This window comes from Lonchura striata, chromosome 8 (assembly GCF_050655825.1).
Source record: "Lonchura striata isolate lonStrDom1 chromosome 8, ASM5065582v1, whole genome shotgun sequence".
Taxonomy (NCBI): Eukaryota; Metazoa; Chordata; class Aves; order Passeriformes; family Estrildidae; genus Lonchura; species Lonchura striata.
The window spans coordinates 24,065,101-24,087,798 of record NC_140710.1 but is presented as its reverse complement, the minus strand read 5'-3'; the positions used below and the strand labels follow the sequence as shown (position 1 = coordinate 24,087,798).

Below are 22,698 nucleotides of genomic sequence, written 5' to 3'. Positions count from 1 at the left end.
GTGAGTTTGTACCCCGGGTCAGGCAGGGTCGGGAGCTGCAGGTGGGTTGGGAGGGTCCCTTCTCCACTGCCACAGCAGCTCCTGTGCTGGGCGGTGTGGTCAGAAAACTGGCACTGCTTTTTCTCTGGTGCCTTCTGTGCTCATGCCAGCACAGAACTTGGAATTATTCTCCCTCAAACCTCTCTAATGCTGTTTTGCTTTCATAATGAAGGCAACAATAGAACTCCTTCCCTTCCCTCCTCTTTCCCTCCTCTTTCCTTATTTTTCCTTTTTATCTTTTTTCTTTTTTTTTTCTTCTTTTTTTCTTTTTTTTTTTTTTTCAGTGTAATAAAGCCCAGACATGGATTACAGTCACTTTGTATTTCTTTTCTAGGTCTTACCCAGAAGAATTTGGGCCCAAGCATTGGCCAAGCTCTCGATTCACTCACGTGATGAAGCTGCGACAGGCTGCCCTGCGCACTGCCCGGGAGAAGTGGTCGGACTATATCCTGGTAAGCACAAGGTTTGCTTTATTACCTGGCCTCAGGCAAAAGCTTTCCAGGTGCTCATTTGAGTACTGGGGGCTGTCAAAAAGTTTTCTCTCCAGCTAAAGACAGATTGAGATATCGTGGGTCATTTCTGGTCTGGTGAGCCAGAGACTTTGCAGTGAAGGAGGTGAGTCCTGGCTTAGTTTGGTGCTTTCTCCACAGGCATCAGGATTTAACTCAGTCCTGGTGGTGAGAGATACCTGCAAGGGTCCTCCAGATTGAACCCCCACCTGGTGAAATGTAAGGGAAATAGTTGTGCAGGGCAGTGGGAAGATGCTGCCTTTGGTCACTGTGAGGGGGGGTGTTCCCAAAGCCTCCAAGCACAGTGAGGTGTGAGGGCAGTTGAGGAGTTGTTTTTGATGTTTTTCACAGAATGAACTCATCCTGAATTTCCAGTGATGTTATTTTCCCTGGCAGGTCCCTGGTCCCTGTGCTGGCATGAGGTTGTAAGGAGTCAGGGAAGCTCTCTGCCCATCTCATTGCCGTGCCAGGAGCAGCTGCCCCCAGGTTTCTCTATGACATGCCTGTGCCCTAAGGAGTCAAACTCACCAGCTCACTGCTTTTAGGGTGTTTTTTTGCTGACCTCATGGAATAATAAAGTTGCTAAGGCTGGAGAAGGCCCGAGATCTCTGAGTCCGGTTGTTGACCTGCCATGTTCACCATTAAGCCACATTCCCAGGTGCCAGATGCACACATTTTTCAAACACTTCCAGGGGTGGTGACTGCACCCCTGCCTTGGACAGCCTATTTCAATGCCTGGCCATTCTTTTAGAAAGATGTTTTACTAATATCCAAGCTCAACTTTCCATGGTGCAGAGCCCAAACCCCCTGGCTGGCCCCTTCTGTCAGGAGTTGTGCAGAGCCAGAAGGTCCCCCCTGAGCCTCCTTTTCTCCAGGCTGAGCCCCTTTCCAGCTCCCTCAGCCACTCCTGGGGCTCCAGCCCCTTTCCCATCTCCGTTCCCTTCCCTGGACATGCTCCAGCCCCTCATTGTGAAGAGCCAGAGGTGCCCTAGCAGTGGCAGCACAGGGGACGGGACTGCCCTGGGCCTGTGGCCACACCAGGGCTGCTCATGTGCCTCTGGCTGCCTCATTCCCAAGAAAGCATCAGGGCAATCATATTGTTTCATCTGGTAACAGGTTTTTTTTCCTTTTCCTTCTCTAGTTTACTGATGCAGATAATTTACTGACCAACCCAGAGACCCTGAACCTGCTGATAGCAGAGAACAAGACCCTGGTGGCACCGATGCTCGAGTCCCGCTCCCTCTACTCCAACTTCTGGTGTGGCATCACTCCCCAGGCAGGTGACCTGAAGGGTGCTGGGGGCTGTGTGAGTGGTGTCCTCCAGGGCTCCTGCCCCTGTCTCTGGAGCAGCAGGCATCCTTCCTGTTCCCTGGGCTTTCCCATCTGCTGCTCTAGCCTTCTTCTGAACAGAAGCTGCTGTAGCTCTGAGGTGTTGTTAGCATGTGGTATGATCCCACACAAACCATACTGATGAACAGATCAGAAATTTTTTAAGGTGGTTCTGTGTTTCTGTAATGGCCTTAAAACCCTTGGTGCATAATTTTAGGCCAGTTTTTTTGTATAGTGATGCTAATCCAAGAGGAATTTGCTTTTCTTTCCACAGATCTCCATTGTGTCTAAGTTATCTTTCTCATCTATGAACAAGATTTTTGAAGTGGGGCAACAACCTTTGCCTTGTAGGGAGTGTGAGTGCTGAAGTATGCATGTAACAGGTACTGGTGCTGAGCCTAAAAATTAGAGTTTCATGTTACCTTTTCATGTTACTTCTGATCCACGTAACAACTGCATTATGTCAGAGCACAGGTTCATCTGCAGATGTCTAGGGAATAGTATAAGGATAGGGCAAAAAGTGTTACTTCCCCAAAATACTTTTCTTTCCTCTGGCAATCCCCTTCTGGGTTTTTGAGGAATATATTTGTCTTTAAAGCTCTCAGTGATTTTTTTTTTTTTTATTCTACAGAAATCCCTGTCGGAATCTATTTTTTGGCACCCACACCATTTTCTGGCAAAGAGTTGCACAGTTCAGACTGCATAATTGGATAAAAAATAGCAGGAATAGGTCCCAAGCTTTCCAAATTCTTGGGAAGTAAATAGATAAGAAAGGGGGTGTGACGAGGTGTGTTTACTTGTTTCACTTGGGTTTGTTTGCTTTGTTTGAAAATGGAGATATAAACTTCATAGCAAAGGTATCGATTGTACTTTAAGTTTTTAAGGCTGAGTCCAGAGTCAGCCAGGTTTTCCACTGGGGTACATCAGCCCTGCTTCCCAGGCTGAAGTGGATCTCTGCCCATGTGCCAACCTCAGCCCTACCTCTCCAGCAGGAAGTTGCCACCATTACCAGCACTTTCTGAGAAAAGGGGAGAGGAAAACCAGCAAAGGCATCTTGCAAAATTCGGTTTAAAAAAAAATCCTGCTGGAGTGAACAGGAAAGTTCTTCCTTTATTTTTCCTTTTCTCTTGCTTCTGCATGCAGTTCCAGGGCTCCGTGTGCTCAGCCTTGCTCTCCCAGGGGACTTGGGGAGGGAATCACAGCTGGAGCACATCCTGAACCACAGCCTTCCCCCAGCCCAGAGGCACAGTGAGCCAAGCCCAGCTCCAGACAGGCTGACATTTATTTGTCACCGAGCAAACTTTGGGAGAGGCAGCAGTGTGGAGGAGTTGGAGCCCTCCTTGCCTACACATGATTTATGAGCAGGGAACAGGCCCAAAAACCCAGGGTGAGCCACTGGAGGAGGAAAGATGAGTGTCCAGCATCTTCACTTGTGGGCATTCTCAGGTGTCTGTTAAAGGGTGGGTGTGTTAACCCTTCCTTTGGTCACATCTCTTCCCATCTGCTCCTTCCTGTGGCAGTCAGGATGGCTGTGTTTGGGATATCCCATCCTCACAGTATGGTCACAGTGTACCCAAAAGGCAGAGGGAGATGGCAGATCCATAACCAGGCACATTGCACCACGCTGTGGCCCCACACAGCCCAGGGCAGAGCAGTTCTGTTGGCTTTTGCTCAGCCAGTGCCTGAATGTGCATGGAAAAGAGAACATAAATGGAGCTTTAACTTCTTCTAATGACTCATTGCTTCTGTAAAGCCCAGAATCTGCTCTGGATTCAGCCATCCAGGTGTCAGTTTGATGCTCTAGGGTTTTCTTCCTGGAGGAATACAGTGTATTTATTTCCACATGAGCCACACACTGTGGGTATTGCACCCGGAGTGCTGGAAGTCTGGGGGAGCTCCTGGGTACAGGGAATTACCCAGGAGCTGACTGAAGTGCTTCCCTACACAGTCAGGAGTGAGTATCCCATCTGCTTGCCCCAGGATGGGGGAAGCAGGGATTCTTACACAGCTGATGGAGACTGAGATGTTGCCTTCACTGCAGTGACAACAAATTATTCCTTTTAAAGATATGGATAGGATAGAATTTATGGATAAAATTAATGTGTAGATCCTACTCTCTGAGATGCTAAATGGACTTTGTGCTTGTTGAACGTGGAGGATGTCATGGATGCTCAGCAGCTTCCAGGATCAGGCTGGAGAGTCTAAGCACAAAAAGAGTTTTGAAGAACCAGGAGAAAATAGTCTGAGATTTGAAGTTCCATTGCAGGGGAATTTTGCAGTGGGAAGGCTGGGCTCTCCAAGAGCTCCTATAAAGTAGGCAGAAGGTCAATCTTTAATTTTGGAGATGAAGACTGTTTCTAAATACTTGGCTGAGCCATTTCCAAATGGGAGCCACTGAAAAAGCTGAGAGTTGAGCCCTGGTGAGCCTCTGCTGGAGAGCTCAGGGCATGAGCTTTAGCTAAGGAACAGCTTTGAAACAGGAATCTCTTGTGACAACAGCCCCCTCTTTGTGGTTTCAGGGCTACTACAAGAGGACCTTGGAGTATCCCCTGATTCGGGAGTGGAAGAGGATGGGCTGTTTTGCTGTCCCCATGATCCATTCCACGTTTCTCATTGACCTGAGGAAGGAGGCCTCTGCCAAGCTGGCCTTCTACCCCCCACACCAGGACTACACCTGGAGTTTCGATGATATCATGGTCTTTGCCTTCTCCAGTCGCCAAGCAGGTGTGTCCAGGGCCTCTGCTGGGGAGGGCTCATTCCTGGAGACACAAGACCTCACTGCAGGTTCACAGCCCAAAAGTTCTGGGTGGACTTCCGTGTGGAGTTCAGACCCTGTTCCCTTTCCTCTCTGGGATCCCATCAGGGATAACCAGCAGCAAGTGACTGAAAGGCAGTTTTGGATTGCTGCTTGTTTCAGAGGATGTGGGGGCTGTTCTTGGGATGGGGCAATATTTCAGAGACAAAACATGTGATTCCACCCATGGTTTGTGTCACAGCAGATGAACAGAGGTGGGTGCTGGCAGAATGGAAGGTGATCTGGGGGTGAGGTGTCTAAAGTTACCACTTCCAAAAGATCCATGAGGAGAGGGGTGAGGACAAGAGACTCTTCTTAAAACACAAGATCCTAGAACAGTGGAGGTTAGGAGGACCTTACAGATCATCTCATTCCACACCCTGCCATGGGCACAGGCACCTTCTACTAGACCAGGTTGCTCCAAACCCTGTCCAGCCTGGCCTTGGGTACTCCAGAGAGAGGAAATCTCTGGCTATTGATGTTTTAAGAGAGCTCAAGGTATTGCTGAGACATCACTGTCTCTTTAAGTGCCTTGTGCTGCTGCTGTTCATGCTTGTGGTGAGGATGTTTAGTCCCATTTCTTTCTGGAGAGTGGCTCTTGGGAGTGTCCTGTCTCCAGCAGGCTGCCAGCCCTGTGTGTAGCAATGTCAGAGCTGAAGGGGGTTCCCAGAACTGTGATGGCCATCTGTGTTGCTCTTTGCCTGCTGTGTTGAAAAGGGAAAAGTTTAGGGCATTATAAAGGAAAAAGGGATTGGTGAAACCTCAGCAGCACCCATAAGTGCCTTCTGTTCAGAAGTGAGTGGGTTGGTGCCTTGGTGGGGTGAATTACCAAGGAAGAGTTGTTCACGAATCCTCTGAATGATGTGCAGTTGGTGCTCCCTGTGCTCTGCAGAAGATGCAAAGCTAAGGGAGCAGGAAGGGCTGCTCTTGGGAACAGGCAGGCAGGGAGAAAACCAAGGGAAGAATGGTTGCTATTGTTGTTCTGCAGGCTGAGCCTCCCTTCCCACTGATCCCAGAGCAGCACAGCAGCCACCATCTGCCTGTAGCTTCCCTTTTAGTGGTGGGTCTGGTTGGCAGGTCTTGATAGCACCAAAAATGATGTTGTTGTCTTGGCAGACTGAGCAGGGCGTTCTCAAAGTCAGCTGCAAGAGGATGAGGAGTGTCAGATAAGATGAATGATGGAGGAGAGGCAGCAAGAGCTGAAATTGGAGCCCTTGGGAGGCAGAGGTGAGAAGTGAATTGCAGAGCAGCTTCAGGATCCTGTCTTTCAGGGTCAGGACATGAGTGCAGAATCACAGTCGAGACCCCCAAGGCCATTCAGTCCAGTGTTCCCCAGCACTGCCCAATCCATCACTGAGCCATGTTCCCAAGTGCCACGTCTTGGCTCCAGAGCAGTGTTGAGGTTTAAGTTTGGAGAGCAAAGCAGGCTACTTAAAATCTACCCCTCCACTTCTTCCCTCTGACAGCTGTCCCAGAAGTGCAGCCTCCAACCCATGTGCATTAGCTCCAGCTGCTTCAGAAATATTTCAGGGATTCAAACCCATCATTTTTTCCTTCTGTCCCAGAACACTAGCTTTTTCCAGGACTGACCCATGACATGAAGGGTTTTGCTCCAGGTGTCTGGCTTGCTGATCTGCTCAGATTGTTGACTTGTGTCCTGAGTTAAGTTTTGTCACCCAGGATAAAAGGATGACATCCAAGTTCAGAAATGTGAAAAATGTGTGAGCTTCAAGGGAAGCTTCTTTTTGGAGTAATTTCACTTACTTTCCCTTAAGTCAGAAATGATACTGGCTTCTGTCCAGGCCAAAAGCTATGCTTAACAAGCCATCAATTTCCAACAGGGAATCTGCTGCTGGAAGCAGCTGTTCTGTGATGCTCCAAAGAGCATCCCACCTCCAAGAGAGGACGTGGCCTGTGTGGGAGTCCTGAATGTGAGCAGAACTCAGAGTGGGTGTGTTATTGCCAGCACTGGACTCTGCAGAGCTCTTTGCACTCTCAGGAGAGCTTTTAGCCAGCCAGGTCAGCCTGGAGAAAAGGAGGCTTAGGTGAGAACGTTGAGCCCCTTCCAGTGCCTAAAGGGGCTCTAGGAGAGCTAGAGAGGAACTTGGGACAAGGGATGTACAGGACAGAGAGAATGGCTTCACACTGCCAGAGGCCAGGGTTAGATGGGCTATTGGGAAGGAATTGTTCCCTGTGAGGGTGGCAGGCCTTGGTATAGGGTGCCCAGAGAAGCTGTGGCTGCCCCTGGATCCCTGGAAGTGTCCAAGGCCAGGCTGGATGGGGTTTGGAGCAACCTGGGACAGTGGAAGGTGTCCCTGCCCATGGCAGGGGTGGAGGATGGGTTTTAAGGTCCCTTCCAACTCAAACCTTTCCATGATTCCATGGTCTCCTGAGCTGCCTTTCATCCTGGGTCTCTGAAGCCCTTGAGCCAGCCAGCAGGAAGGTCTGGTCACGGGGAAGTGGGGACAATTTTGTTTCCTTAATTATAGCTGTGGTTTTAGGATATGACTGTAAATCCTGAACGCTGCCTTTAAAGCCCATTAAGAATAATAATACAAACACCTGTAGGTTTTTTTCTATCCTTTGTAGCAATCATTTAACTTTAATATAGAAACAGAGCTGGAGAGTGAGTCCCCCTCCCTATTTTACAGAAGCTTTACCATTTTATCCCAACAGAGCAGGGACACTGGTGTGAATCTGTGCAGATTAAATATGTTCAAGGCAGCGGAAGATAAGAACGGAGATCAGTGAGCCAGATAAGATTAGTTGATAAGATCAGTGCCAAATCCATTAATGTCTGCAGGTAGTAGTTTTTTATTCTGCCATTTACCTAAATTGCAGCTGACAGCTGAATGTGTTTTGGCAAGTAGCATAGCCAGCAATTTACTTGTAGAACTTAAAATGAGAGAACACCGGAGTCATTAGTGCCAGCAGTTCCATTCTGCTAAAAATACCATGGATTAGGGGCACTAATAGATGAAAGCATCAGCACACCAGGTAGTGTCTGCTTTTCATTTATTTCCTCGAGGGAGGGGGCTGGCTAAGCTTGTTTCACTTTTTAAAAAAAAAAGGACAAAGGCATTTTTTGGCTGGTTGCTTGGGTTCTAGCAGCTTTGATTTGAGTTAATAAAGGACCTTACCAGAACTCAATGAAAAACAACGGAAATACTTCCTTGGCTTCTCTGGATGTGGCTTTTGAGTGTGTTCCCTGATGTGAAAGGCAGAGTCACAGCCAGTGGTGAGCAAATCCTTGTCATCCCAGAGGGAAAAGCGTTCTGCTGATGCTGGGATGTTCCCACTGGGTGAGTCTGTGCCCTGCAAATGCATCCGCTCCAAGGACAGGCTTTGCAGCTTCTCTCTGTTTCCCACCTTCAATAAGCAGTTGCAAAAGCTTTTGAGCTGAAGGATGTTAACATTATCACATCTGTTCTCCTCACTGGTGTCTCACTCTGGGATTTTCCTTTAATCTTCAGGGCACAGTAGAAATTAGTTCTGCAGAGGAAAGGACTGTGTTTGCTGGTGACTTGGCATTTCAAAGGTTGTTGTAATATGTATTCCTTAAAGTCTTTGCCAGCACGGGTGAAAATGCGTTGCCTTTATTTCCTAGCCAAAACAAAAGGAAACAGTGATAAAGAATAGAATAGGTGGAGTTAGAAGGGACCTTAAAGATCACCTCGTTTCAGGGACACCTTCCACAAGCCCAGATTGCTCCAGGCCTCATTCAACCTGGCCTTGGACATTCCAGGGATCCAGGGGCAGCCACAGCTTCTCTGGACACCCTGTGCCAGGGCCTCAGCACCTTCCCATGGAATAGTTCCTCCCCAATATTCAATCTAAACCCACTCTGTTTCAATGGGAAGCCACATCCCCTGTCAGCCCAGGCCCTTGAAGGCAGCCAGTAGGGATTGGTTTTATGGGAGAGGCCACTTGCTGCCAGCCAGGCAAAACGGAAAGCAGAACTAGAATGATTTTGAATTGTTTGCTTACGAAGCAGAACTTCTTGGGACTGAGGTCCTGGCACGAGTGTTTGTGGCTATGTAGCCACAGAGCAGTGCACTGCCCTGCTAGCAGGCCTGATTGTGGTTTCTGCTTTTCTGTGATCCCCAGGAGTTCAGATGTTCGTCTGCAACCGTGAGCACTACGGGTTCCTCCCCATGCCCCTGAAGCCACAGCAGTCCCTGCAGGAGGAAGCTGAGAATTTCGTGCACACCCTGATCGAGGCCATGAGTGAGTTGCTGTGCCTTTGCCATGATGGACCCCCCCAAGTTATTGCCTGCAGAGCTCTCCTGCCAGCAGCCCAGCTCTCATCCTCTTGGAAGTCTGCATCCCAACCTGTTCACTCTAATCTTGTTTTGATATGCAGTTTTCAAAATTTTCCACCACTTTTCTACCTAGAAGTGTAATTGCTTCATGGTCAGGTCAACCCCATCCACAAAATCCCTCAACTTCCCCAGACCAAATGCATCTTTCATGTGGAAAAGGCTGCTGCATGTCCATGTTTTCCTCCTGATGTCTGTCTGGCACATAGCCCTGTGCTGGCTCTGGCTTTGCCGTGTGCTGCTTCCTGCTGTTCCCATGCTGCAGGGGCTCCTCATCCCAGCTCCAGGGGAGCCCAGCCCGTGAGGAAGACACCTCCAGACACGTCATGTCCCCTGCAGGGTGTGCACGAGGGTGACTTCGGGGTCTCTCCTCTCTTTCAGTCGATCGCCCTCCCGTGGAGCCCTCTCAGTTCATCTCAGTCCCTCCGAAGCACCCTGACAAGATGGGGTTTGATGAAGTAAGGAGCCTGTTCTGCTGGTTATTGTCTTGTCTTCTCACTCATCACCTGGTCCTTAACGTCCCTTCCAACTTGAGCCATGCCATGATTCTGTTTTAATCCAGCCAGGAAGAGAAGGCAGAAATGAGGCTGAAAAACAAGTCTACTCCCCTGTTCTTGTGCTGTTTGCTCTACATATGACTGCAGAGCAGCTTGACCTCCCTTCCATCTGTGCCACAAATTGGGCCTTTGGGAAAGCTCTCCAGTGGCAGGAGGGTAGGATTTCTCTCACCTGAGAGACACTGGAGAACTGAGAGCAGGTTGGGGATCCAGGCTCACAGCTGAGTTCTGGCCCACCTTGGATACCCCCAGGGATGCAAACCATGCCTGGAGAGGGACGTGCCAGGCTCTGACTACTGCCTGGTGTCTGTGTTATTCCCAGAGCCAGCAGCCCTGTGTGTGCAGCTGCCAGGCTGGCTCTGGGACTAAGGGAGTTGTGGGGATCAGGGGAGCCTTTGTCTTCTCAGTGTGCTCTGCTCCATCTGTTTGTGGGGCTCCTGAGGCTGGACCTGACCCAGCTGTGTCTGTGTTTAAGGCACAGCTGGTCCAGGTTTTTTCCATATTGTCCCTTGTGGCTGTGCTTTATTTATCCAGTTTATTATTCTTTCATTTGTGCCGAGCTGAAACTCATTCAGCTTCTTACTGGGATGAGGATTTGCTCCATGGGCTACAAGGCTGTGCTTGTACCAGCCTGCCTGGGACTGAAAAATATCCCTGAGCCCCTGAGGGTTACCTGCAGTGAGGGTCCTCAGCCCTCCACCAGTCTCCTCAAGGCTTTGGATAGAGCCCTGCCAAGACTTCTCTGTTCTCAGCCTTGGCTCTCTGCTCTGGCAGGGATCACAGTGGATTTGCAGTGCCTGAAGTAATCACAAAAATCTTTTCTTTACCATGGCCTTGTACTTGGTTGTTGGCCCTGCTGATAATCCGAAATCCAGGCAGTGGCAGTGTTCCTCTAGGATTGATGCTGCAGATGGTCATGTTACTCTGTTTGATATAAACCTAAACATCCTGTGTCTTTGGAAATTACACACTTGGCTCTAACTGGTCTCTCCTCACTTTTCTTCGTCCTGAAAGAGCAAGCTTCCTCCATGAAACTCCATAAAAAGTAGTCGTTAGAGAAAAAGCCTTTACACTTTCAACTCAAAACCAAGTTCAGCTTTCTGACAAATTCTAGACAACTTGGAACACACGTGGTATTTTCACAAGACCTGCTTTTCCAGTGGGGCTGCTGGAGAGGGGTGGATCAGGACTTCCCTTCTCCCTCCCACCCTCCCAGGTGGGAGTCTGAGATCCTGATGTTCTCCTCTTCTCCCCAGATTTTCATGATCAACCTGAAGCGTCGCAAGGACCGGCGGGATCGGATGCTGCGGACGCTCTACGAGCAGGAGATTGCAGTGAAGGTAGTGGAGGCTGTGGATGGAAAGTGAGTTTTGGTTGGGCTTGAGGGTGTTTTCAGAGGGGGGATGTGCTTTACTGCTTCACAGCATCTCCTTGGATGCCCTGACCTACTTCCAGCAGAGCAGGGTTGGTTCCGTGGGGGACTGAGCACCACTTGGATCTCCCTGACCATCTGTTTGGGGCAATTCTGCTCTGTTTCTTTCCTGCTTTGCAATTAGTTAATCTCTGAGAGAGAACCAGGGTGCTGGGGTTCAGACTAGGGTCCAAATCATGTTAAAATCACAGGTTTCTGTGAATGGAACAGTTAACTCCTGGGAATATTGTCCATCCTAGTGCTACACAGCTGTGGTGCCGCAGTGTTAACCCTGCCACAGCCCTTTCCAAGCTTACTCTAAGGTCTGGAGCATAAGTCTTGAGGAGCAGCTGGCAGGGCTCAGCCTGGAGAAAAGGAGGCTTGGAGGGACCTTCTGGCTCTGCACAGCTCCTGACAGGAGGGGACAGCTGGGGAGGGGTCGGGGAACAAGGGAGAGGACAAGAGGAAAAAGCCTCAAGCTGTGCCAGGGAATGCTCAGGCTGGAGAACTGGGAAAAAATTCTTCATGCCAAGGGTGCTCAGGTACTGGCACAGGCTGCCCAGGGCAGTGGGACAGTGGTGGAAGCCCCATCCCTGGGAGAACTGCTGGATTCATGCATAGATTTGACAATATTAGAGGACTTTTCCAATCTTAATAATTCTGTGATTCTAAGGTATGTTAATACCTTTTTAAAATGAGAAACCAAGGCAGAAATTTTGAGTCTGTGAGTTGCAAAAAGGCCTCAAGGAGACAGGAGCCCATGTACCATCTAGTGGTCTTGGAGACCTGGATCCTATCAAGGCCTCAGAAAATTAATCAAAGCCAAGCACCTGGCAAGTGGATGGTCCCACAGGAAGTTCTTGGCAGAGTTAAAGATAATTGGTGGTCCCATGAGAAGTCTTTGGCAGAGTTAAGGATAGAATTTAGCAACTTGATTTAGAGATGTAAATCAAGAAGTTAATTTTCCTCTGTGTTTTTGAGCAAAACAAGTGTAGGAATTCCTCAAGGTGTGGCTTTTTCCTGAACATCAGCAGCATTCCCCATGCTGTGCCTGTGTCTGGCTTGAATTATTTTTTTTTTGCAATGGTGATAAATACTCCGTGTTTCCCAGAGCACTGAACACAAGTCAGCTCAAAGCTCTGAGCATCGAAATGCTGCCAGGATACCGGGACCCCTATTCCTCCAGACCCCTGACCAGAGGAGAGATCGGCTGCTTCCTGAGCCATTACTACATCTGGAAGGAGGTGAGGATTTTGGGGTGCCTCGAGGGTTCTGCGGGAAGGTGCTGTGTCCTGGTGCACAGCCAGTCCTGGTGCAGAGCATTGGATCCAGCCCAGGTTTCTGGAAGTGTAGGATAGAACTGATTTCCTAGGATTGCAGGGGTTTTTTTTGAATGCAGTGTTCACCTTTCACACCTCCCCTTTTCCAGTACGTAAAGAGGCTCCAAGAGAGCTGGAGAGACACTTGGGACAAGGGATGGAGGGACAGGACAAGGGAGAATGGCTTCCCACTGCCAGAGGGCAGGGTTAGATGGGATATTGGGAAGAAGTTCTTCCCTGTGAGAGTGCTGAGAGTGTGGTACAGGGTGCCCAGAGAAGCTGTGGCTGTCCCATCTGTGGAAGTGTCCAAGGCCAGGTTGGATTGGGCTTGGAGCAACCTGGGCTAGTCCCTGCCTATGGCAGGTATGGAAGGGGACAAGTTGATGGTCCCTTCCAACCCAAACCATTCCATGATTCTGGGATTCATTTGCCCTCAGCTCCAAGTGATTTTTATCAGAACATTTTCATGACTGTTTCTGCAGTCCATTCAATATCCTGCCTGGGGCAAGCTTGCTTAGAAGAAAGGCAAAAAGATTTTGAAAAGCAAATGGGGTTAAAGAAACACTCCTGGTTTTTTTCCCCTTAATTCTGTATCTGAGCAGGAGCAAGTTCCAGTGGCTTAGCAGATCATGTTTATGTCACAGAGTGGTTCTCCAGCTCCCTGTCTGCGTGGTCTGGGAGGCAGTGCTGGGTCAGGGTGGCCCCAGTGACAGCAGGGCACCCATGGAGGCCACTGTGCTCACGTTGGAGCCCTCGTGTTTCAGGTGGTGAGCAGGGGCCTGGAGAAGACACTCGTCATTGAGGACGATGTGCGCTTCGAGCACCAGTTCAAGAGGAAGCTCATGAGGCTGATGGACGACATCGAGCAAGCCCAGTTAGACTGGGAGCTGATGTAAGTTCCTGCTCCTCTGGGAGTCCTGGGCACGTGGGGAGGTCAGCAGCACTGCTGGGGCATGGCAGAGGTGCAGGTTGATGTTGCAGTGCAGGGCATGGTGGCACAGCCTTCTTGGTAGCTCTTCCCACCATGACACATCTGCCCTCTGGGCTGCCAGGAGGCCCCGTGGGCACCATCCCTGCCCATGGTGTGGACAATGTTGTTTGACCTCAGCTGTGTTGGAGATGCTGACAGAGGAACCAGCACAGCTCAGTCCTGAGCCTCAGACTGTCATCTTAGCTCCCTTAGGAAGCCTTTCACAGCTGTCCCACCCACTGGGGTGAGACTTGGATGTCTGGCAGTGGTGCAGGATGGAAATCTGTGAGCTGGGTCAGGGATTGCTGCTGGGATTGGTCCTTTGCCCTGGCCTGGCTGACACAAATAGTCTTGTCCTAACTCTGCTGTGGATTCACTTTGGTTCCCATCTCCTTGATCTTCTCACCCTGAAGCTACATTGGCCGGAAGAGGATGCAGGTGCAGGAGCCCGAGAGGGCCGTTCCCAATGTCCGGAACCTGGTGGAAGCCGATTACTCCTACTGGACCCTGGGCTACGCCATCTCCTTCCACGGGGCCCAGAAGCTCATCGGGGCTGAGCCCTTCAGCAAGATGCTGCCTGTGGATGAATTCCTGCCCATCATGTACAACAAGCACCCTGTGTAAGTCCCCCTGTGGCTCAGGGAGATATGGGCTGGGTCTTGCTGACCGATCTTGAACCAGATCTTGTTGGCAGCCTGGTTGGTGGGGACTCCTTGTGGTGCTTGGTTTTGTCCTCCTGGCGCAGGTCCAAGGAGGTGATGGAGGGGAATGCCCGGGGCAGGGCTGTTTGTCTGAGGCACCTGTGTGTCCCTGGGAGCAGGCTTTGGTTGTACAGGTGTGGGTGGTTGTAAGGACGTGGTTCTGGCTGTACCCCAGCACCTACCCCCACTCCCAGACCAGTCGGCTCCCTGGACTGGCCGTGTCTCCCCGGGACAGGCTTGGCACCAGTGAAGGTTCCTGTGTTGCTGACGGTGTTTCTCCCCTCTGTAGCACAAAGTACATGGAGTACTACGAGTCCAGAGACTTGAAGGCCTTCTCAGCAGAACCCCTGCTTGTTTACCCCACGCACTACACGGGGCAGCCGGGCTACCTCAGCGACACCGAGACCTCCACCATCTGGGACAACGAGACCGTGTCAACGGACTGGGACAGAACGCACTCCTGGAAGTCCCGGCAGCAGGACAAGATCCACAGCGACGCCCAGAACAAGGATGCCCTGCCCTCCCTGGACACGCCGTCATCCAGGGATGAGCTATGACTGCCCACCTCCTCGGGACTCTGTTGACAGCTGAACCTGCCTCACACTTTAGCTTTTCACCCTTGAAAGTTGTAGAGCAGCTCTTCATGTGGTCTCCTTCCCACCGCTCCAAGGGCCGTGCGCGGGATTGGGCCGGACACCTGCCCAGGCCGCCGAGGACAGGGTGGGACACCAAGGAGGAAGAAGAAGTGTTCCAGATCCAAGCAAAAGCCCTGGCAAGCTTTTGTTAGAAGAAACCAGCCTGGGAGTACATCGTTCCACAGATCCTCATGTAGAACACTGTATTTATAAAGATTAATATATAGAGGTGTACAAATGTCAGTGCCTTTCGGGATGGCTGTACCTGGGCTGCTCCCTTACTGTTACTCCTTGTAGGTCTGTAGGCTTTTACCACCCTGTTTGCTGAGCATCTGGGGGATTTGGGTTTGTTTTCCAAAGGGATTCCTATCAGAATCAAGATATTTCCCCAAAATGTTCAATGCAGGAGAGCAGTGCTCCTCTGTCATGTCTTCTCCCCGTCACACTCCTGTACAAAAGCAGTGCTGGCTTCCCATCAGCTCATTTTCAGTCTTGCTGCATCCCATCTAAACAGGCCTCTGGATCCAGAACGGGTGTCTTGGAATGTCTGAAGTCATGGAAGCCATGCACATGGAGGTAGCTGGATTTATTTGTGTCTGCACTGCCTGAAGGGAATGCAGGCAGAGTTGGTCTGTGTCGCATCCTGCTTCACCTCTGCTTCAACTTAGCCCTTCAGGAAAACAAAACCCCACAACCTGTCGGCAGGCCTGTTTATTCAGGCCATAAAAGCAAGTGTAGGAGTTTTGGGAACTTAAAATGTAAGAGGTTAGGTTACAAACTCTCCTTCTAAAACCAAAAGAGCCTACAGCAATGTAACTCTCAACAGCCCAATAGAATTGTGTGTTACAGGACGGAAAGGCAACTTGCCTGGATATTTTTTCATGTGAGGAGCGAACTTTTCTGTGTCTTGGATGAGTTCTGATGTTTTTGCTGTTGGCTCACATGCCAGCAAGATATGGTGTTTATTTTTTTTAAAAAAACCTTTCTCAGAGGCCAGGTGATCACGGACTATACTGGCACAGACCTGGAGCTTCTGGGCAGTGGGAGGATTCCCTCCTGGAATTGCCATCTGGGGGCTCACCTGCTGGCAGATCTGTGCTTTGAGTGTGTGTGGCTGGGGTTTTGGTTTTAATTTTTGTTTTTTTGAATAATTACTGATCAATGTTGTGCTTTCTGCTGCAGAAGACATGTTATTACCTGTCAGCCGGTCTGATAATACATAGAACCTGGTGCAAGATGAGCAGCTCTGTGTGTTCTTCATTGTGTGGGAGGAGAGTGCTGGAATGGTTTGGGTTCTGGAAGGCACCTCTAAAGGTCACTCAGTCCAACCCCCTGCCATGGGCATGGACACCTTTCACTAGACCAGGTTGCTCCAAGCCCCCTCCAGCCTAACCCTGAATGTTAACTAGAGGTTAATGAAGTCCAGCTCAAGGGATTCTTGGCTGTGTCCCTCTCCCATGGAGTCACGGGCTGTATAAAGGGGCCCATGCTGCAGTTCCCACCTGGAAGCCAAGTTCCTGCTGGTGTCCATGTGGGAGCAGATGCCCACACGACCTGGTGAGTATGGAGGTTGCACCATAGGCCCACACACAGCCTGGGTCATTCCTTCCTCACAATCCCTCTTGCTTCCTCCACAGATCTCTTGCTTTATGAGCCCACATGGCCTGTGTGAAGGACACTGAAGTGCCAGAGGCATTGGTGAGAAGTTCCTGCAGGAGCAGGGCTCTGTGACCAGGTGAATACCCAGCACTGTCAAGTGTCACTGTGTGACTGAGAGCCACGTCTTCCACCCTCCTCATGTTTTTTGTTCATGACAGAGCCACCTCAGTGCCTCTGAGCAGCCTCTCCTTCCTTTCCCCTTGCTGTGGGGTTTCCCTGTGTACTGACACGTATTTCCCTGCATCATCACAGCGTGCTCCTCACCAGCAAACAGAGCATGGATTTAAAAAACATACAAGGTATTTGAGTTGGAGGAAAAACACCATGGTTGAGACAATGGGGAGAAATGGATACACTCAAAGCACTTCTTTCATATTACCTGGCCTCAGAAGTCATTCAGTGACTCAAAAGAGAATAATTTCATGCAGAAGATGTAAAATGGGTGTACAATCTTAATTACCCAGTTACAGAAATCTTTAAGCTGAAACCTCAAGAAATAGCACAAAATATCCCTATCTCTCAGAGGCTGTGTGCGTGGCTGATGTATTGGAGGGCTTTGGCTTTGCTGTTGAGAAGTTCAAGCACTTAAAGTGGAGAGGCTGAAGAAAGTGACAGCAAGGGAAGTAGTATGAAGTGTTTTTACACACCTGACATGCACTAATAGAAGGAAATTGACAGATTCCAGGCAAATATTAATGAAAAACAATTTATATACTTATCATATAAAGATTACAGGTAAGCAGTTAAAAACATAACATATATAAACATTTGCAAAGTGTAATTTTAAAATCCAGAACATTTATGTTTCAGCTTAACGCTGCCATACACCCTCTGAGTGAGCAGTACTATATACATTAGGAGCTATGCTATGTACACAAGGAACTGCACTGTACAGACACCAAAAGCAGAGAAAACTGAACTTGTAGTTTTGCCCTAACTCCGGGCAAAGGTTAAGGCTCAGTAACAACCCCCCACTCTGTCACCCTCTAAACAAACAACTGGAATTCATAAATTGTTCAGGCTATGACCTTCACCAGGCTTGTGGGACCTGCCACAGGACTCTTGGATGTACAGGAGACCCACAGTCGGTCTGTTTTACCTTCCTGTAAACAGAAGTGATAAATCAAAATGTAGTGTAAAACTTACCTGAGCCCTGTGTTGCAAATTAGTGCCACAAAACTGGGGGTAAAAGGCCCAGGCATGGATAAAACTCTATTTTAACTGATGATCCTTAAGAATCCTAAGCTGTTTGGATAATAACTGCTAGATCTGTGCAGGCATGCACAGTGCTACCAGCAGAACCAGAAATACTGTGTGTATTTCATGAGTCTCAAATGAGGGCTGCATACAATCCAGCGTCTTACTTATGGCTTTTCAAGAGGTTCACATTTCAGTTCTGGCAGAGGAATTGCACACTTGGAGGATGTCCATCCATCACATGGGAGTGCACACAAAAGGCATCAAGTTCTGGTCCTTGGCTTAACCAAGTCCAAGGGAAATCACCCTGTCGTGACATTAAGACCTCCATCCAACACAAAGTAGTGTCTGTTTGTCCCATTCATGATGTTCATGCAAAGGCAAGTGCAGTTCATCCATTTTAAAGTTCTTTGGAAACAAGATCCAAAATGGGTCATTCTCTGGTGTAGAACAAGTGCAAAAAAATCTCAGCTGCTTCAGGCAGACATACACAGAATTTGCTTCAGTTCCATAAAAATAAGTTCAGATGATCTTCTGTATAATACTGGCATGAAGAAGACCCTTTTCTCACAGAGGTGGCTCATGGGGTGTCCTCAAGACCAATGTAGCAGCCTGGAGCCTTTGCACCAGGGCTGCCCATTGCTCCAATTGCACATTTTCAACAGGGAATTGCAGCAGATTCCCCAGAGCCGGGAGGGCAGCGCAGGTGCAGGCTCAGCCCAGCAGCTCTGCCTTCTTCCGCAGGATGAAGTCGAAGTTCACGTGGCTGTTCATGCCATAGAAGACGTTGGCGTCGCGGGGGAACACCAGCTCTGCAGAACAGGGCAGAGCAGCGTTAGTGGGGAAGGGGGCACAGCAGCAGGAGAGCTGAGAGGGGACAGGGAGCTGGATGGGGCCATCTCCCTGTTCTGCCACAGCAGCATCGGGAGCAGCTTCCTGCAGGAAAGGGAGCAGGGCAGGAGGGGTAGGCCAGGCCAGGAATGCTCAGCCTGGCAGAGGCCCTCCAGACTCTCAGAGAAGGCTGACAATGGGTGGGATCCGAGGGCCTGGTCCCAGGGAGGCAGAACATCACCCCCACCTAAAATCCTGTGGTCACTCTATGGCTGCAAGGCACACAGCCTGGCAGCCCAGGAGCTGGCTGTGCCTGTGCTGGCAGTAACCACCCCTGAGCAGCCAGGGCATTCTCAATGGCAGCTGTGACCTGTCAGCAGCATTTGTAATGCTTCCCATTTTACTCTTCCCTTTGAAATCCAACAGAACTTTCCAGGCAGCAGCAGAGCTCTGCTTCCCTACCTTTGTCCTCAGAGATGACCTGCACAAGCTCATAATCTTCAACTGCATCAGGCTCAAGGTTGTGTTTCAGCAAGGCTCGCTGGGTGACATCAGGGATTCTGTCTTGGTTGGTTATCTGGAAAGATAATGTGCAATGACAGATCCTTCTCATTCACTCTCACGATTTAGTAGTCAGTGAAAACCTGACTGCTTGTTCTTGGAAGAGAACTGAAAGAACAGGTCAGTAGCAAAGGGGCAGGTGCTGACAGATACTAAACATAGCATTTTTGACATTTAGAGGGGGTGGCTTTTTAGTTCAAGCTGACACAGATACAGTACTAGTAGAGACAGCAGTAGATCCCAGTGTCTGCTCCCTCTGAGAGACCTCACTCTCACCAGCCACAAAAGCCCCCATGAAGAGCTGCCCCAGCTGCTTTGCAGGCTCCTGTGCTAAGCACTTCCTTGGACATCCTGCAAAGCTTTCTGGCCTTGTAGCTGGGTTTGCTGTGTGCTGTGGAAATGCATCTGGAGCAGACACACGGCTCCTCCAGAACCTCCTGCAGTCTCACGAGAAGCCAAATCAGGCCCTCAAGGAACAACTTGCTGGATTTGGGGAAGTGAGACCATTAAAATCAGGAACTAAAGATGCTGAGAACTATCCCACATTTGTGTCCCCCCTAGCTGAGCTAAGCCATATCACCCATGGCCCAGCACCAGTGGCATTACTGGGACATGTCTGTGGAATAAGCAGAGAGGGAAATGCCTGAATTCTATGGCTGCTGGTCTGGCAAGAGGAGGGAGATTGTCCCTTCTTCACTGGGAGAAGCTGTGCAATTAAAGGTCCATGTCAGCTCCCTTCCCTGCAGCTCCCTGTTTCCAGAAACCAGCTCCTGGGGAAGGCTGCTCCAAGGAAAATGTACCATCATATGTCAACACCTCAGTGTGCTCACAGAGCTTCGCCTGGAGCTTTTTTATAGAACAATTTCCAGACCAGAAACTTCCCTAAAGCTATTTTAAAACATCTCATTCCTACCAGGCTCCATTCCGCAGAGCACCATGTGCCGTTTTCCCGTTCCAGCCAGGTTTGATGAGCCAGCTCAGAGAAGGGGTGCTCTCAGAATGCAGTGATGGGTTCAGTCACCCCCCTGGACACGCCTTTCGAGCCCAGAGCCGTGCCACTCACCAGGATGCTCTTGTAGACGCTGGCGTGGAGCCCATCCATGCTGACCCGGATGATGCAGGAGCCCTCGCTCTGCCGGTTGTACACGGGCAGCACTCTGGGGGCACAGCTCAGCATCGATCCTGAGTCCCTGGAGGGGATGGAGCCACTGTCCAAGCCTGAGCCAGCATCAAAGACAGAGCCCTTGCTGGAGCCAGAGCCCTTGTCGGAGCTGATGGAGCCCTTGTCGGAGTCGTAGCCCTTGTCGGAGCCCACGGAGCTCTTGTCGTCGTTGGAGGCCAGCACGAATGAGGGTAGAGATGACAGCCCTGAGGAAGGCGTGCTCATGGGAGAGTCAGGAGAACAGGAGTAGCCAGAGATCTGCACAACAGAAAGGAAAGTGCTGTCGTCACAAAGGGGACGTTTGGTGTGGCTGGCTGTGTCATTGTGCCAGAGGAACGGGACAAAGCAGAAGGCACAGACAAAACCTCAGTCACCCACACTCTGCCCAGCCTGCTGGCAGGGGGATCCCAGCCTGAACTGAAAACTGAACTTCATTTGATCGATTACAGCATTCAGTGACAATTTCTGTCCTGCTGGGGATGCTCTGGGCTCGCAGTGAGGGCAGCCCAGGAGGTGGCAGCAGATCCATGGAACAGCATGAGGCTGCAGGCAGCCAGCCAGGAACTGGGACCGGCTGGGAAGGAGCACAGGGTGTCACAGGCACTCCTGCTCCAGGTGAGAGCCTTTGCACAAGTGGAAATACACACAGCCCTCCTCTCTGCCGTTCCCCTTGAAACTGCCCCCTTCCTTCCCCTGCTCAGCGTTTGCCTTTCTCTCCCTCTGCATTGCTCAAAAGCTTCCTGACAGGAACAAACCCACTGTAAGGGACAACACTGTGCAAGAACCCTGACTGGACTACTTCCATTTTTACAGATTTCTCTCTCCATTTCACTAAAACAAATGCTTTAGTCAAGACCAAGAGCCTTGGCAAGTATCTTGGGCCTGCCTGCAACATGCAGAGGCCTCAGCTGTACCTTTTTCAGAGGGTCCTCAGGACTAGAGACGGGAGTCACACACACATCCTCAGTTTCAGAGTGATTAAACTCACACGATGAAACACTGGCTGAATCCGTGCTTTCCCCGGAGCTCCCTCCTACAGGAGAGCTCTTCAGGGGTGGTTCTTTGGGTGGGGTGAACACATCAGTGCCCAGAAAAAGTCTAGTATAGAAAGAAAGAAAGCATAAAAGCCAGTAAGTGAGAGCTGAGCTGACCAAAGCTGTCCCTTGGTTCAGAACTCTTTCATTCTGTAGTTTTTTCCTCTCTGGAGTGGCCTTTGTCATTTCCTTTGTGGTGTTTATATAGTTTGTCCAGAGGCTTTGTTACAGGCTAACACAACACCTTCCTGACCCAGAGTGCCCACGGCTGCAAGGCCACAGCCAGCTCATGCCCCACTAGAACACTCCCATCTCTTCACATTTTCAAGCTCATTTTACAGAAAAAAAGGGCTTCAAAGAGCAAATTCACCCCGCTGCCAATCCCTGCCCTCTATTAGGTTTCCACAGGCCTTCCTCTCTGGAAGGCTGGAGATATACACAAATAAGGAGATCATAAAGTGTAAATTAAAGGTGCTCCCTCTCCAAGCTCATTTCTAAATGCAGGTCAAGTGCCTCGAAAGGAGTATCAAAGGAAACAAAACAAGCTGGTCTGACCCACCAAGAGGAAGAGCAGGGAGCATCAGCATGCAGTTACTGATTTAATACAGCTTGGAGAGGTGTCACTGACTGCCTTTCTACAGTATTCATCTGCAAAACACATTCAGAGTGCAGATATTTTTACTTCAATCTTTGAGCTCTGCTTTATTCCATGTAGCTTTTCCTGCATTCCTCTTGTTTCCCATGTCCAGCTGCATGGCCCTGTCCTCTACCTACCTCCTGTTTGAATCTTTGTGCTATTAGACCTAATTGGACCATGTGCCCATGATTTTTTTTTCCTTCTCCAGCTAGTTGTTTCCACTATCAAATGCCTTTTTCCTAACCTTAACTTTCGTATTAAAATCCTGCAAGGAATTTTTGCATGTCTATAGCAATTTATACTAATAATAGACCAGACTTTATCCTCCTTTACTGTTTTCCTGCTGCATTCAGTGAAGCTATTACACAATAGGTACTGAATTATAATCCATCACTAAAATGGTTCCTTTTCTTGACACCATAGGAAGGATTTTTATTCTAGTCTCTCCTATCCTTAATAATCCTCATGACTGCTGCTAGCAACACAAAGGGACAGCTTCAGCCACAAGGCTGCATTTCTCCTTAAAGCAATGCAGGGTTGTGGATCCCCAGCCAGGTTCTGCAGCTGATTAAATGAGCACTGCTTGTTTGAGTTATCCAGGTCCATATTCCCACCCCAAAACACCTCTGCCCCATCATAACTCACGTGCTGATCCTCTTCACCATGCTTTTCTGGGATTTTGGAGACAGGATGTTGGTATCAGCAGCTGTTTCAGCCTCACGTGAGAGTTTGTAACTGCAGGACAGAGGCCAGCAGGTGAATATTTGCAAACAATGTTATTTAGTAATACAATGTCACTTAGTTGTATAGTTTATTTAGTTGTACAGTGTTTGCCATTTAGTTGTACATCTCACAGCAGCAACATTCAAGAAATCCCAGAGTCCTTCAGTTGTTTTCACCTCAGAGAAGGTTGCAGCACGACAAAGAGGAGCACTGCTCTGCTTGCATTTTACCACGGCCAAGGGGATATTTCACCTCCTTATAATAGGTTTTAAAACTCCAGTGTTTGTATGTCCCTGCCCTGACCTGCCCAG

The 22,698-nt window shown here is 49.6% G+C and overlaps 2 protein-coding genes across 6 annotated transcripts in view; one reads left to right on the top strand and one right to left on the bottom strand.

The window, feature by feature from the left end:
* COLGALT2 (collagen beta(1-O)galactosyltransferase 2) overlaps positions 1-15,823 on the top strand; it is a 44,342-nt gene extending 28,519 nt beyond the window's left edge. Inside the window, exons 3-12 of the mRNA XM_021525121.3 lie at positions 374-491; positions 1,690-1,824; positions 4,397-4,601; positions 8,779-8,898; positions 9,372-9,448; positions 10,804-10,910; positions 12,070-12,202; positions 13,042-13,169; positions 13,661-13,867; positions 14,238-15,823. Coding sequence (XP_021380796.3) covers positions 374-491; positions 1,690-1,824; positions 4,397-4,601; positions 8,779-8,898; positions 9,372-9,448; positions 10,804-10,910; positions 12,070-12,202; positions 13,042-13,169; positions 13,661-13,867; positions 14,238-14,505 — 1,498 coding nt within the window. The 3' untranslated portion in view covers positions 14,506-15,823. The remainder of the gene's footprint in view (positions 1-373; positions 492-1,689; positions 1,825-4,396; positions 4,602-8,778; positions 8,899-9,371; positions 9,449-10,803; positions 10,911-12,069; positions 12,203-13,041; positions 13,170-13,660; positions 13,868-14,237) is intronic.
* A 1,098-nt stretch (positions 15,824-16,921) lies between these two features.
* The window catches only part of RGL1 (ral guanine nucleotide dissociation stimulator like 1), a 73,302-nt gene continuing 67,525 nt past the window's right edge, over positions 16,922-22,698 (bottom strand). For all 5 annotated transcript variants that reach the window (XM_085586589.1, XM_085586591.1, XM_021525119.3 and 2 more), the window contains 5 exons: positions 22,310-22,399; positions 20,908-21,091; positions 19,895-20,251; positions 18,733-18,847; positions 16,922-18,251 (listed from right to left, as the gene is read on the bottom strand). In XM_085586589.1, the coding sequence (XP_085442715.1) occupies positions 18,154-18,251; positions 18,733-18,847; positions 19,895-20,251; positions 20,908-21,091; positions 22,310-22,399 (844 nt within the window). In that variant the 3' untranslated portion in view covers positions 16,922-18,153. The remainder of the gene's footprint in view (positions 18,252-18,732; positions 18,848-19,894; positions 20,252-20,907; positions 21,092-22,309; positions 22,400-22,698) is intronic.